General features: G+C 36.6%; 1 protein-coding gene across 1 annotated transcript in view; it reads left to right on the forward strand.

The window, feature by feature from the left end:
* The window catches only part of LOC103263350 (alpha-(1,6)-fucosyltransferase-like), a 57,511-nt gene that overhangs the window by 22,208 nt on the left and 18,464 nt on the right, over window positions 1-16,839 (forward strand). The window contains exon 4 of the mRNA XM_008061032.1: window positions 2,010-2,124. Within this exon, the coding sequence (XP_008059223.1) occupies window positions 2,010-2,124 (115 nt within the window). The remainder of the gene's footprint in view (window positions 1-2,009; window positions 2,125-16,839) is intronic.

The raw sequence follows: 16,839 nt of genomic DNA on the forward strand, positions 1-16,839 counted from the left end.
AACATTATCACCATTATCTCATTACCTGAACTCTTGAAGATTTTTCTTTTGCTACTTTTTCATTTCATGTATCCATTTAAAGATATTTATCAAACGTTTTGTCTGTGACCAGCACTGTCCCAAGTGCTGATTTAATACGAAACAAAATTAAAAAACAAGGACCAGGCTTGGTGGCTCACACCGGTAATCCCAACACTTTGGGAGATCAAGGCCGGAGGATCATTTGAGCCTAGGAGGTCAAGACCAGCCTGGGCAACATAGTGAGACCTCGTCTCTGCAAAAAATAAAAAAACATAGCCAAGTGTGGTAGTGAGCTGTAGTCGTGGCTACTCAGGAGACTGAGATGGAAGGATCCCCTGAGCCCAGGAAGTCAAGGCTGTGGTGAGCCATGATCATGCCACTGTACTCCAACCTGGGTGACACTGAGTCGAAAAAACAAAATTCACTCTCATGGAACTTAAATTATAGTAAGGGCAGAAAGATAATAAAATAGAGAAGTAAATGATAGTGTATATTAGAAAGTGATAATTGGAAAAATATAAGCAGAGAAGGAGGAGAGGGAAAGCCAAAGGATGGTGATTGGGAGGCGGGGAGGTGAATTTTTAAGTAGTCTGGGAAAGCCTTATAGAAACGGTGACATTTGAGCAAAGATTTGAAAGACATTTGAGTGAGCCATGTGAATGGATGTCTGAGAAAAGAGCCTTCCAGGGCAGGGAGGAGCAAATATAAGAACGCTGAGCAGTAATATGCCTGGCACTTGCAGGGTAGCAACAAGACTGGAGTGGCTGAAGTAGGGAAGTCCAGGAGGATGGTGAAAGAAGAGGAGTCAGGAGATGGTGGTGGGCCATACTGTGTGGGGTCTCGCAGATCAAAGAAGTCCGTTTGGCTTTGACTCTTGAGGGAGAAGAAGAGCCAATTCATATTAAGAGCAAAGGAGTACATGATGTTGTAACAGGGTCTGGCTGCTGTGTTGCGACCAGACTGTACATACAGCCAAGGATGGAAGTGGGGAGACCTTGTTAAGAGGCTGTTGTAGTAACTCAGGTAAAAGAAGATAATGGCTCAGTTGGTAATGCTGGGAGTGATACATGGTCAGAAATATCTGTTGGCTGACAGATTGATGGGGACTGTTAAAGACTTGCTTTTTATTTTTCTTTATTGCTAAATGCAGGTTATAGCTTTTATCTAATGCAGTATAAATAAAACTATCTGCACCAGCCCTAAAGTTTCTCTTTCTAGTTTACTGGGGATTTAAGTTTGCTCTGCAGGAAATCCAGCATATTATCATTTAAATTACTGATGCTACACAGAGTGGTAGAGTTTCTTAACAATTATTGTATTAGTTTAGGCCAGAGATCAGCAAATTATGGTCCAAGGGTCAAATCTAGCTCATTGCCTATTTTTGTAAATAAAGTTTTATAACACAGCTATCTATGAGCTACAAAGGCAACAGAGGCCCACAAAGCCCGAAGAATTTATTATCTGGCCCTTTGAAGAAAAAGTTGGCTGACCTTTGGTTTAGACCATTGTTGAAGAGCTGTATCAAAATTTTCCTCTCATCTTTTCTCAACCATTCAGAGTATTTAAGTAGGAAGAGAAAATGTAAGAGGGGACATGAAATGACAGTAGAGAGAACCAAGGAGTACTATTCAAATACTGACACCAGCTTCCTTCTCTCCCTTCTGCTAATGTACTTACTTCTTTGCTTTGCATATCCACTTCTCCAGATCTCTATAGTGCTTTGTCTATGTTGGGGAAAAAGTGTAGCTGACTGGCCTGGGGGAAAAAAGTATGTTTTCTCAACAGTAAAACATCTATCATAGAAATGAACATTGGATGGTAGAGACTGATTTTTGACTTTCACAGCCTTGATAGAAAATAAAAGACTAGTACTAGCATCACCTTGAGCATTAATCTTTATGAAGAATTTGACTCCCTTCTTAAGACTTTTTGTAATCCATTGAAGCAGCACAAATAAGTTAAACCTCTGATGTTATTTGTTTCAACAGGTCTATAATGACAGATCTATACTACCTCAGTCAGACAGATGGAGCAGGTGACTGGCGGGAAAAAGAGGCCAAAGATCTGACCGAACTGGTCCAACGGAGAATAACATATCTTCAGGTAAGAAGGTTAGGTTAGGAATAAATCTGAGTGACAAAAAGACGGAAAATCATAATATAAAAGAAAGAATTGCAGTCAGTTTTTTGTCTGACTAGCCCTTGCCTTTTGAAAGTACTTACTCATTTTATATATTTATTGAGAAAGATGCTATGTTATGTCCTGAGTACAAAGATGGCTAAAACAAAGTCCCTGTTCTAAAGAGGGCTACTTTGTATACACACACACACACACACACACACACAGAGCTTGCAATACAAAATACAGCATGCTATATATTATAGGAAAAAATAGATGAAATGCTTATTGGAGTTTTTAGTAAGGAAACATCAGGGATAGTTTAGTGGAGAATGTATCATTTGAACTGGACTGTGAAGGGTAGTCAGTATTTGGACACATAGAAATAGAGGAAGGGAATATACCAACTGGAGGAGATGATGTCAGCAGTGACTCATAGCTGGGAAAGAACAGTCAGGAACCCATATGAGAAATGGATAGTTCAGTTTGTCTGGAGTTTTAGGTTGTGTGAAAAGGAGAGTTTGAAAATAAGCTGTAAAGTCAGGTTCGGAAGCCAGATGACAGCGCTTAAGCTTTATGGTATGTAAGCAGTAAGTGGTCAACTGAAAGTTTTTACTAATTTGTTTCATAAATGTCATTGTAACAAATAGGAAATGTTGGTAAATCCCAAGTCCCTGTCCCTTTTAAATTAATTCTCTTAATTTTTTGTGTTCTTTTCTAGTTATTTCTAATATGCATACACAATCTTTTATTCTTGAATTTCGTTTCTCTGCTTAATGCACTGTAAGCATTTTTCTGTTTTAGAGTCACAACCCCCTTTTAAAAGATTTTTACACATAAAAGTGGCATGTTGAGAGTGGTACTTCACTGATATCAATCTGAAAGTTGTTTTCTGGTTGAACTGGATTAGTATTTGAAGAGAGTAGAAGCAGGGAGACTATTTAGGATAAGAGGACTATAGTGCAGGTAAGAAGTATTGAGGTATGTGGCAGCTTGCATTGGAATTGAAGAGGCAAATTGAAGAGAGATTGGGAAGATAGAATTGCTAGTCCTTTCCAAGTAGATGAAAGAGCTGAAATGACTGGAATAATGAGAACATCATTAACTGACAAGGAACTGAGAGATATTGTATTAGTCAGTTTAATCAGAAGAGTTGAGCAACTTATGACTACATTTTTTTTCCCTGTACAACTTTTCGTGGTGTTCAGATCTCTTTGAATTCCCTTACCATTATTTTAAGTGAAATAATTACTTTAAAAAGACTGTTTAAGGAACTTAGATTCTTTTTGTTTTGTTTTTACTTCTGGGTTATAGAAAACTTCAGGAACTTAGATTCTGAAAAACTTCAATAGGACTTAGAAAATAAGTAGGATGCTAAGAAATAAATCTTTTAAAAAGATAAAGAAAACAGATCTTTGACTTTTGATACCTGTACTCAAAATAAAAATAAGTAGTTCGGCCAGTTTTGTTCATTATTGTGGGTTCCTAGAGGATTTTCTCATAATTTAGTCACATGATTTTAATCAACCAAGCAACTAATTCACTAATTACGTTTACCCTTAAGTCAAGCTACATTTGAGTTTTCTCTAACTTTTCACCCCATCTCACAGCAATAAATATTTTTCAAATACAATTTTGATTTTTAAATTATGGTTTATAATGCACTATTTTGTTCTTGTCTCCTGAGTCTATTTGTAGATGCCTGGGTCAATCATATAAATACTGTGCTCTAGTGTTTTCCTGTTAGTTGTGATAATGATATTATTATAAGAGAAGTTGTTCAGGTGAATGAGTTCATCTTGGTAATGTGTCTTAAAGGCATACTGAAGATATAAAAGATCAATAATTTATGTCTGAATAGGAAATAATAGGCAAAGGTACATTAAAAGCAAAACTTTTTAATACTGTAAATCTGTTCAACAGGTTTATATTATTTAAATACCTTTTGGATTTCTAATAAATAATTCAAGTAATTTTATAATTTACTTTCAGTAATTGGTTTGGGGACTACTGATTAGGTAGTTGAAAATATTTTCAGTTTTACTGGATCTTTATTAGTGCGGATGAAATTTATTATCAGTTCTTTTTTATACTAACAAGGATTTATTAAACACTGATTTGTTCAAAGTATAATACAAGAACCAGAACAAAGAAAACAGTATAAATTTAGCTCTCATCTTAATCTATAGCAGGTTTTATTTTGAATCTAAGCCTTCCTTTCTACAATTCTCCAGTTATTTGAATTGACAAATATGTCTCAGGAAAATTCTGCTTGACTTGTAGTCATATAGCTTAGTTATGACAAGAAGTTTGGTCTCAATTTTAAGTTTACATTCATTTATCTTATTTATTGGTTTTATTGGGAGGAGCAATTTCATAGGAGATGCTGGAAAATAAAAAGTTATTTTGGGTAACTAGACATCAGTGAGACAAAGTCCACGCTTGTCATAACTGAAATTATTTTCTCTTTAGAGTTGAAGGCCCTATGGCATGGGTTACAAAGATTAAGCTGATTAAAAGATTATAATAATCAGATTAAAGACAACCCCAGGTATGCTGTTACACTCAAATAGAATGGATCAAGCTAATCTCCTAAGGTCTTTAGTCTTGTGTTATATATGTTCATCTAAAAAGTTCTTTATCCATAAAGCGAACATATATTACTCTTGTGTTTTATATAAATCATAACAGATTGAGAAAATGCTGTTGTTTCTATTTCTCTAGTTTCTGATGAGGTTGATTTAAAAAACTGCACATAGCTGATATTTTCAGTATGTGTCCACGTTTTACCATAATATAAGCCATTTCCCTAGACTTTTGAGTGATTTTACCTGGAAGAGATTCTCTTTAGACAATTTTATGTTGCAGTTTTTAATCAGCCCATATTAAACAGACACAATAAAAGAGATCTGTATGCTCCAGTGCCTGCCTTTCTTAACTTGTTTGGGGGCAGGTTAAAGTTGAAGAGAGCTGCTAGTTAGGGCACATAGCTTCTGGGGAAAGATATTTCCTTGTTTAACTTGAAATTGTCTGTCTTCCAATATAGGAAAGTGGAATTTTTTTTTTTTTTTTGCTAAGCCCCAAATTTGACATTTTAAGCAAAATTGAGCTCATTACAGGTGAATGTAAAAAGAAATACGAAAAGTAGCATCAGTAAAAATTTTTTTGTTTTCCTCTATGTTTTACTTGTTTTTGTTTATGTTTTGAATAAGGCCTTTACTGGAAATTGGTGGATTATTTTTCTTTTTTGAGAGAGAAAGCTGAAAGACATAAAAATGGAAAGCAACTATTTCACCTTTTAAATGAGTATAGAGATTTGCTCTTTCCATCCAACAAGTCTTGGAGAAATAGAAAGTTTCTCTTTTCCTGTATGGATTCCAAAGGTTAGGATGGTCTTTTGATATAGGAAGGGGAACAGTCACACTAAGTATACATGATCGAGTCTATTAAACATGCATTTTAGCTTGTGGAGAAACCGTCCACTCCAGCACAAGATGTTTCTGACTCTGTATAGCTATAAACATTGTTTATCTCCTGGTATACTGACCATGAGATAAAATCAATCATCAGATAGTCTCAGTTGTGAAGTATATTCCAGGAAGCAATTCAGACAGCATTTGTATTTCTGCCTAACCAAAATAAAGCCAGAGGTGATGCTTTGGGAAAAAGCCTCAAACCGTGTTTTTCCTCTATTCTCAGTCCACAACAGTCAGCGACACAGAAAAAGACTTCTGTGACCAAGTGTGGGGATTTCTTCCTACCACCAAGCCAGGAACACCAGCTAGGTGTCCTCCGATTCAGTTCTGGGACTCTACCCAGAGGGCTTAATCTCCAAAACTGCTCCCCTTCTTTCTCCCACCCAGTCCCAAGTCTGGGCCTCCAGAACTTCTGACTGACTGACTTCAAGTTGGAATTCCCACAAATCCAACTTGCCTAGAGCACCTCACAGAACCCAGGGAAACACTGGTTTACTGGTTTATTAAGAAGGATGTTTTAATTTTTTATTTTTTTAAGCATATAAACTTAAATTTTATTTATTGAAAATACATGGTAAGAAATTTGAGAATCAAAGTATTCTTTATACTTAGAAAGCAGATATCATATTTTAGCATTGCATAGGGTTACATTCTGAGACCAGTTGGATTGTTCTTTCCTCCAAAAAAGCATACTCAAATCACCAAAACACGGAATTAATATAAGAAGGATGTTTTAAAGAATACAAGTGAGCAGTCGGATGAAGAGACACAGGGCGAGATCTGGAGGAGCCTCAAGTGCAGGGGCTCGTGTTGATGAGTTGGGGTGCGCCACTCTCTTGGCACATGGATGAGTTCTTCACCTTCCCTTCAGCCTCTATGCATTCAAACTCAGTTCTCTTGGGTTTTTATGGAAGCTTCATGATGTCAGCATTTCTTCCACCAGTGTATGGGGCAGAGCCTACTCTGGGGAGGGTCTTAAGACCCACAGTCAGAAGTTCCGGGAAGAGCAGAGACCTGCCTTGTGGCAGGTGAGAGAGAAGGGCGGGAGAAGGTGGAGAGATTCTGTTTCCAGAGGCTTGCCCCTGAGGCTACATACTCAATATTACAGCAAAAGACTGTAACAAAGGCTATGGGAATTTCAAACCAGGAGCTGTGGATAAAGACCCGTGTCTGTATCATAACACCACATGTACTAATATCTGTAACTCATTAGGAAAAGGCATCAGCTTATTTATATCAAGATATGTATTAAAGATCTAAAACAACTGGGACTAGGAGAAACTGTCAAAGGCCTTTCCCTATTTGAAATAAATTATTTTAGTTTGAGATGAATTGAACTATGGAAAAGCAGTTTCTCAGAGCTAAGACCCAAGACCTAAGAGTATTCTGAGAAAGAAAATACCATTCCAAAGATCAGAAATATAAATAATTTTTTTTTCTTTTTTTTTTAGTTGGAGTCTCACTGTCACCCAGACTAGAGAGCAGTGGCTGCTCCCGGCCACCGCAGCCTCAACTTGCTGGGCTACGGCGATCCTTCCGCCTCAGCCTTCCAAGTAGCTGGAACTACAGGCGTGCGCTACCACGCCCGGCTAATTTTTTGATTTATTGTAGAGATGAGGTCTCGCCAAGTTGCCCAGGTGGGTCTCGAACCCTCAGGCTCAGTCAGGCAATCCACTCACCTCAGCCTCCCAAAGCGCGGGATTACAGGCTGAGCCACCGAGCCCGGCTTATAAATAATTTTGACTAAGGAAAGAACAAGAAGTGGTAAACGGAAATGGTAGCTTTCATATAGTGGAAGAGGGGTTGCTCTACTAGGAGCTAAGGACACAGACAGTGATAGGAAGGAAAGGAGAAAATTTATTGACGGTAGTTTTCTAAGCATTATTAAAAACTACCTTATCATGATTTTTTTTTTTTAGATTTTACAGAGCTTTTGCATGTGGGTGCTTAAGTCTAATTGAACAATTCATTGGTGCATTCATTCCTTAAGTATTTGCATGTACTGGGCATTAGATACATTGCTAGGGACAGTAGAGAACCAAATAGATATGGTGTCTGCCCTCAGGAAGTTTGAAGTGTTGTAACATTTTGAGAGTATCACTGGATTACTTGTCCTCAAACTCGGACACATACACACACACACACAATTTTAAAAATCTACAGATCTTTGTTTTGATGTTTGTATTTCTGACTATTTTGGGATCTTTTTACTTATTATGTGAAGTATCCCATATCTGTGTTGCACTATGTTCTTCTAGGGGCTCCTTCATCATTCCTTTTATAAAAGGTTTTATTATGGAAAACTTTAACATATATAAAAATAAGAGGCCAGGCGCGGTGGCTCAAACCTGTAATCCCAGCACTTTGGGAGGCCGAAGTGAGGGGTTGCCTGAGCCCACGGGTTTGAAAACAGCCTGGGCAACTTGGCAAGACCTCATCTCTACAATAAATCAAAAAATCAGCCAGACGTGGTAACGTGCGCCTGTAGCTCCCACTACTTGGAAGACTGAGGTGGAAGGATCGCTGGCTGGAGCCCAGCAGGTCGACGCTGGAGTGACTGTGAGCGTGCTACTGCATTCCAGCCTGGGCAATGGAGTGAGACTCCAACTCAAATAAATAAATAAGAAACTAGTGAACCCATTTGTACCACCACCCAGCTTTATGGTCAACTGTGTTTTGTCTGTACTGCCACCACCACTCATCATTCCCAGGGTCGTTTTAAAGCAAATCTCAGGCATTTTGTAATTGCGTTTGTAAATATTTCAGTATGAATTTCTAAAAGATACAGATACTTTTTCAAAACATAACCATGTACTACTACCACGCTTAAGTATACTAAGAATCATTCTTTATCATTATCTAATACCCAGTTGATCAAATTTCCTTGATTGCCACATACATTTTGGTATGTCATTCAAAAAATGATTATTAACCATCATAAGAGCATTTCAATTATAAGTTCTACATATGTTTTTCCTTCTTGAAGTAGAAAAATGAGAGAAGCCAATGCACAGAAGAAAAATTAGAATAGCCTAACTTGTTCAGGAAATAAACTATCATAGAATAACTTGGAAGAATGAAAAATGTAAAAATTCAAAGCAAAATTAACATGAAGATAATAAAACAAAAGGACCAAAGCAATGGATCTAGAAAGAAAAGAAAAACTGATACCTGCCACCTCAGGTGAAAAAACAGAGGGTGAATACCACAGCTGATTTTACACTAATAAAAATTATAGTTATCAAGTTGATTTTTTAATCTTAGTTTGATTTCTCCAACTCTTTCTGTTTCTCTTAAGTGTTTAGTATTCGTGGTCATAGCACACAGTGAAATTTTTGGAAATATTTTTAATGTAGTTGATGCTTAGTGACTTCATTTCATAAATGATAATGTGAACTTAAATTCTTTATTGATATTCATTCAAAAGTAGAACCTGTCAACAGTATTTACTTGTATCGCTTTATTTAATTTGCAGATAAGAACTTAGAAGAATAGCATATCATATCTATGTTTTCATAACACTGCATTTGGCTTTTAAAACATTTCCTCCAAAACAAAGTTAACTACATTAGAGTATCAAATGAATTGGATGTAATTAAATGAGTAAATGAATTATAACTTTAAAACAAGAGTAAAGAGTAGAATAATAAAACTATGAGAACTGATATATTATGGGACTCTGGTTCTGTGCTGTACTTCAGAGCCTGGAACAATACCTGTAAAACTCGTAATTACTACTTAAATATTTTTGAATGAATAAATTAAAAACCTAGCCTGAATTGAGTACAGAAAGGTGTTTTAAACAAGAAACGTAAAACTAGATGTTTCATACAAATATGAAGGCTTACCAGTGACTTAAATTCAAGGGTAGCCTCTTCATTGTTTGTAGTTTCATTTTTCTTTTATAGCTTTATTGAGATACAACTGCCATGTAATAAACTGCACAGATTTAGTGTGTACAGTTTGATAAGTTCTGACATATACGTACACCCATTAAACTACCACCACAATCAAGATAGTGAACTAACTCACCACTCTGATATTTCCTTATGCCCTTTGTGTTCCCTCTATTTCACCAACAACCCCTTCTCACCCCACCCAAGCCCCAGGTTTAACACAGAGCTGCTTTCTGCCATTATAGATTGGTTTGTATTTTGTAGAATTTTATACAAATGGAGTCATATAGTACATACTTTATTTTGTCTTTAACTGTACATAATTATTTTGGCATTCATCTATGTTGTCTATATTAGTAATTTGTTACTTTTAATTAATGAGTGGTATTTTATTGTACAGATATATCACATATATTATTAATTTACCTGTTGATGGTCATTTGTTTGTTTCTAGTTTGGGACTACTATGAATAAATTTCTGAATATTCATGTACATGTGTTTCTGTGGATATATGCTTTCATCTCTTGTGTAACTACTTAGGAGTAGAATGTCTGGGTCATATAACAGTGTTTGTTTAACTTTTTAAGAAACTGTTGGACTGTTTTCAGAAGTGGTTGTACCATTTTACATTCTCAACCAGCAGTGTTTGAGAGTTCCAGTTCTCTTACATCTTTGCCAGTACTTGGTATGGTCATCTTTTACATTTTTGCCATTATAGTGTGTGTGTGGTCATTATGGTTTTTTGCATTTTCCTTTAACTAATGTTGAGTATCTTTTCACACATTTATTTTCCATCCATTTTTCTCTTTGGTGAAGTGCTGTTAAAATCTTTTGCCCATTTTAAAAATTGGAATGTTTACTTCCTTATTATTTAGTTGTAAAGGGTCTTTATATATTCTAGATACTAGTCTTTTGTCTGGTGTATGTTTTGGAATTTTTTTCTTCCAGTTTGTAGCTTGCCATTTGATTTTCTTAACAGTGTCTTGTAGGGCAAAAGTTTTTGATTTTGAAAAGGTCAACTTTTAAAATTTTATAAATTTTTAAATTTGTAGTTTGTGCTTTTTTGATTTGTATTTATGAAATTTTTACCAAGTTTAAAGTGACTAGAATTTATTTCCTGTTTTCTAACAGTTTTACAATTTTAGTTCTTTCATTTAGGTCTATGATCCATTTTAAGGTATGATGTAAACTAAGACTTGAGGTTCATTTTTTTGCATATAGCTGTTCAGTTGGTCTAGAAACATTTGTTCAGAGGTTATCCCTTTCCTAGTGAATTGCCTTAGCACTTCTGTCAAAAATTAATTGACAATATGTCTATCCTTTTGCCAATACCACACAGTCTTGTAGTGTTAAAATCATGTAGTATGGTTTCTCTAACTTTATTCTTCTTTTTCAAAATTTTGTTTATTATAGGTCCTTTGCACTTTCATTTAAATTTTACAATGAATTTAAAGTTGCTCCTGAATAGAAATACAATTGATTTTTGTTATATTGGTCTTGTGTGTTACAACTTTGCCAAACTCACTTATATAGTTCTAATGCTTTTTTGTAGATTCAATCATCTACAAACAGACACATTTACTTCTTCATTTCCTATCTGAGTGCCAGTTGGCAGTAGACTCTTTGTCATTAATCCTAATAAAATAGTATACGTTACTACTATCATCATTTTCATTAAACCACAAATTAATTTCTCCTTCATTTAAAATTAAAATTCTTGCCAAAGTCTGAATTTCAGATTTTAGGTTTTCTTAGCAAGAGTTTTAAAATATTTTGGGATGCCTAATGGCAAGATTCACCCGAGTACTCCTGCTAAGATGTCTGCATCTTGACATTTTAAACTTTATGTATTTCTTATAGATTCAAGCTGTCTTAATTATCAATAATAAATGACTTTTACAACATTCCCTATTAAGAGCATATAAAGGAATACACATGAGGTTATTAACATCTCTGACCTGGAAATAAAATGAGCAACTGATGGCATTCTAGATGCTATCCCCAAAGATTCATTTAATCTTTGAATGTAGCAACAACTAACAAAAGGTTTATGCTTTTAACTTTCTTGAATATAAGTTGAACTATAATTTGAATTTCTTTAACTCAGGTATATCAACCTAATAGCTACTTGTTTTAAAAGTTAATTCCATTTCAAAGTCATTTTCTATTACTAGAGATATACCTCTTTTTTTCCAGGATATGACAAGTTTCACTAAAGTCTTATTCTGCCCAAAGTTGCAATATAAGTTTATAAACAATTTTCCAAATCTTAAGGCAGAACTGATTTCCACAAGGGAATAGTGTAATAATGGGAGTATTGATCCTGACTACCAAGTCTCAAGCTGAAATTCCATTTTCTAGTATCCTGGTACCAGTTTCAGTGATGTAAAATTATGGTATCATAAGACTCCCATGGGGGGAACATGGGGGCCCTTGAGCAGAGGTAGATTCAGGTTTGGGGAATACACCCGAAACGTGTTCAGTTTCTGGTGCTGTCTTTTATGAAAAGGAATACAAATATAAAATTAAATATTAAAGTGTAAATGTTTAAAATAAAAACTTCTCATTGTTTACATCTGTTATATTCTATCATGTTACTACAAACAATCAGTGAATACTGGACCATTGTTCCAGGGGGAAATACAGAGTTAGGCTCCTGTTGTATCTCTGGTCACAACATTTTAATCAACTGATCAATATATAACCTTGTTTTATGTGTATTTCTGTTTAAAGATGCCTTATTTATGATATATTATTGATTCATTATTATTGATAACTCATACCTGAACAAAGTTTATCTCACATACATGTTTTTGCCATAAAGCACATCACAGCTTTCTCGCACTTAGGAACACTGGTCAGCATTTCAGCACTATACATTTTAAACAGTGAAATCACCAAAAATGAAAACACACGCACACACAAATGTGAAAAACATGGCACTAAATAGACTGCAAAAAGCACACTTGTTTACGGGATGGCAGCTGATACAGGAAGGCAAAGAGCCCCTTATTAGATGTCAGCTGCAAGCACATGCCTTGGGTGACTCAGAGTTTGTGCTGTGCGTGTCTGTGAATGACAGTGAAAATACTACAGGTACTACTTTTGAGGTTACAAATAAATTTTAGCAAGCAGGTAAGTTCACAGGTGGACTCTGACTAGTGAGGATTGACTCTATATGTAATAAAGAAGTACTCCTCTAACAAATTACAAGTTTCTGAAGTTGGCAAATACCATGAATACTACAGTCCCAGAAAAATAATTTTTTTAATTAACTACCTGGTACTCTTAATAATACAGTTTCCCCTTTAGCTGCATACCCTTTGATTATATGATAATGATTGTGATATTTTAATGACGATAATTGCAGTGATTTTGTAATATTTCTATAAGGAATATGGAAAGATTGAATGGGTTTTTTCCTCTAACATGGTTGATCTTTAAAAAGTTGTTTTTTACTACTGACATTTGTGATGCATAAAATGTACAGCTTCACATATAGACATCCTTCATATCTGCTGTAAGCCAGGGCCTGCAGTCAGAGGACTTCAGATAATTCTACCATGTGATTCTCCTCAGAAAAAGAAGTTAGCCTGATACGTATAGTTGCCTAGGCTACCTTTTTAGTTGTTTACACTACATTTTTGAGGATATTAGTGACAGAAAAGAACTTCTATTTTAACTAGGCATTACTGAGAACAGCCTCCACTACTTCTCTTAATACCTTGCAAATGCCATGGGGATACGTATCATGATTCAGCCCCTCACCCTGTACTGATTTATGTCACACACAAAAAAACTGCACACAAAAGTAGCTATGAACTACACAAATATATCTCTCTGAATCCAAACTAAACAATCCCTAGCTTAATTTCTCTGTGACAGGATCCCAGAAGTGCAGGTGGCCATCCAACACGGATACCAACACTGGGGAGGTAAATGATGGGGAATTCCGTGTGGACAGAGACAGCTATTTAACCCATTATGGTTAAATGTTGCTAGTTTCACAGGTGAAGACACAGTAGAAACCCCTCGCAGGGCCTTTGAAGGGACCTGTGCACATGAGAGTCCCTGAAGCTTTCCTTCCAACAAACCTACTCTGCCCCTAAGGAAACCCTCCACATTGAAGCCCTTGAGTCCCTAAGGGGGTCTCAGTCCTGCTCCAAAGATGGGAGATTACCTGAGCACACCCAACAGGAAGAAACCTGAAATAGAGGATAATATAAAATTAGGTGAAAAGTTATAGATGTGGACCCTTTACAACTAAGTAGGTCAAGTACATATATATACAAAGCAAGTCTAGATTGCCTCTAGTTAAAATTTTGTTTGAATTTGGTATTAGAACAGCAACTTCCCATGAAGGAGTGCTGACTTCCGATTAGGACTTTCACTCCCCATCTCTCCTTAGAGCCTGTAGCACTTTCTCCAACAGACCAACATACAAATATATGTCAGCTGCTTGGTCACTAACTGCCAGCAACCTTTGTCAGCCAAGGCCTGTTGTGGGTCTTGATGACTGCAGACAGTAACTGAGCTGCCTTTCCAATGACTGTCTTGCCTCTGTTCAATAACCCTTGCTGCTTCCTCTTCCTCTGCCGCCATCTTCTCATTGCTTAAGGACAGAGTGCTGACTGAGAATTTAAGACCAAGTAACTCGTAGATAAAGCTCAGTGATAAATCATGGAAGCATATAGCTACATATCTGTGAAGTCATTTAAAACATATCAACATGCTCTGACCATAGAAAATGAGCATGATAGTTCTGATACCTTGATTAGAGTACTGTGGTAACCTCTCAGAACAGTGTTCAGATATTTGAATGCTTGGACGTATGCCATCATAAATTTGACCAATTTAAACCCTAAAATGCCAGTTGTGATAAATATTTATCAGGGGTGATGTGTGTGATTTACAAAGCTTACATTACTTCAAAAGCCCATCTGTGAAAGGTTTGAACTAATTCCTCTTGCTCTACAGAAAATGGAAGTATTTGAGTCACTACGTTGGCGTTATACTAGGCTCCAAGGTTTGAGTCAATCATATTAAAAATAAATGAAACACTCAAATGTCTCAAGGTTTCATTAAAGTCATTTAATTGTGAACGTGATAGGGAACAGATTTTTTTTTTTTTTTTTTTGGACAGGATTTCACTCTGGTGCCGAGGCTGGAGTGTAATGGCACGATCTCATCTCACCGCAGCCTTGAACTCCAAGGCTCAGATGATCCTCCTGCCTCAGCTTCCCAAGTAGCTAGGACTATAGGTCTGTGCCAGCAACTGGGCTAATTTTTCTATTTTTTGAGAGACAGGTTCTCATTTTGTTGCCTGGGCTGGTCTCAAACTCTTGACTTCAAGCTGTCCTCTCACTTCAGCTTCCCAAAGTGTTGGGATTCCAGGCATTAACCACCACACCTGGCCATTCTTAAAGGAAGCTGTGAGGATCAAGAACGTTTGTAAGCTGCCTTTTCTAAGTCTGTATGCTAGGTACTATACAAAGTAACTAATGAGGCAGGTGTTGTAACATTCGGTATGCAAAAGAGTAAACTGAGACGCAGAGAGGTTTGTATGACTTGCCTAGTAAATGGCAGAGGGTGAGGAACAGTTTGAACTCCCAGTCTGTATATTTATCATTAATGAGCGGCCTGGGGAGCCACTTTTTTCTGGTCTTATGTGTGTTTTGAAGGTTTTCCAGTGTTTTGAAGAATGTAAGTGCATGGATGTAAGCTTCTTGCTGCATTTAATACTAGCTGGTCAAGAAGCTTCCTCTTCTGCATCTGCCACTCACTAGCAGCATGGGGCCTTGCTACAGAGACTGTAAATGGTGGGATGCCTCATGTAACTAGTTACTAATAGAGGGAGAAGTGTAATTTTTAAATAGCTAAAGGAGTAGAACCATGAAATGTGAAGTTTCTAGAAGTGGGTTCTGACTATACATGTGGTTTCCATTCCTTAAGATGATTTCTTCATTGTCATTGTGAGTGATTATAAATTCTGAAAACACAAACATTTGCAAAAGTCAGTAGAGAATGTAAGCTTTTTATTTTTTCCAGGAATGAATAAACCTGAAGGAGAAAGAGAGACTGGTAATATGAAAATCCTATGGCAATTGTGTTTGGAAATAGTTATTTTTGTCTTTAATCATAGCAAAGGTGATTTTCTTTCCCTGGATTATAAAAAGTTGAACGTAATGGTGGTAGAATGTAACATTAATTGTGTGCTAAGTAGATCAAAACTCTGGTAATCGAGAAGTGTGGGCAGAAAACCTGCTGTTTCACAGTAGGGATGTTAAACCCATCTGATCTGTGCATTACATCTATGATACATCTTTTTCCAGCTGTAGGAAGTGAATATTAGTTGCTCTCAACAGTCTTAAATTTTGTTCCATATATAGTAGAGGTATCCTGGAAGATTCAAAATATATGTATGGACTAAGTAAATGTCAGAATGATAAGTCAAGGTTTTAGCAGCTCAGACATTAGAAAATAATGCAGCCGAGCTCAGTGGCTCAGCCTGTGAGCCCGCGCCTTTGGGAAGCTGAGGTGAGTGGATTGCCTGAGCCTGCGGGTTCGAGACCCGCCTGGGCAGCGAGACCTTATCTCTACAATAAATCAAAAAATCAGCTGGGCGTGGTAGTGCATGCCTGTAATTCCAGCTACTCGGAAGGCTGAGGCGGAAGGATCGCCGGAGCCCAGCAAGTTGAGGCTGTGGTGGCCGGAAGTGGCCACTGCACTCCAGTCTGGGCGACAGAGTGAGACTCCAACTCAAAAAAAAAAAGAAAAGAAAAGAAAAGAAAAAGAATGCTACTAGTTATGACTAGAAAGTAATGTGGGCATTGCAGAATCCTTTAGGATTACTAAATCTAGTTCACTCATTAAGAGTGAAAACATCTCAAAAGTCGTATTAAAGCAAAATGCAAAACATAACAAGACATTGTGACTTTCCTTGGGGGACATCTATTCCTGCTCACCTTGTCTTGAGGTTGCTTTTCTTTTTCACCACCCTGTCTTTACAGATTTTATTGGCCTAGACCAGAGGTCAGCAAACTGCCACCCTCAGGTCAAATCCAACCCAACTGTTTCTGTAAATAAAGTTTTATTGGAACATAGCCATGTTCATTTGTTTATACATCGTCATGACTACCTTCAGGCTACAGTAGCAAAGTTGAATGATTTCAACAGAAAATTTATGATCTATAAAGTCAGTTTACTCTCTGGTCCTTTCCAAAAGAACTTTGCTGACCCTGGCTTAGAAGGTGATGAAAACTTAAAATATGTTTTTGTTTCTGTTTTCCTTTTTCTTCTTTTTCTCTTCCTTCTGTTCTTTGAGCTG

The sequence above is a fragment of the Carlito syrichta genome, unplaced genomic scaffold (genome assembly GCF_000164805.1).
Source record: "Carlito syrichta isolate Samal-C Ts95f unplaced genomic scaffold, Tarsius_syrichta-2.0.1 Scaffold304923, whole genome shotgun sequence".
Taxonomy (NCBI): domain Eukaryota; kingdom Metazoa; phylum Chordata; class Mammalia; order Primates; family Tarsiidae; genus Carlito; species Carlito syrichta.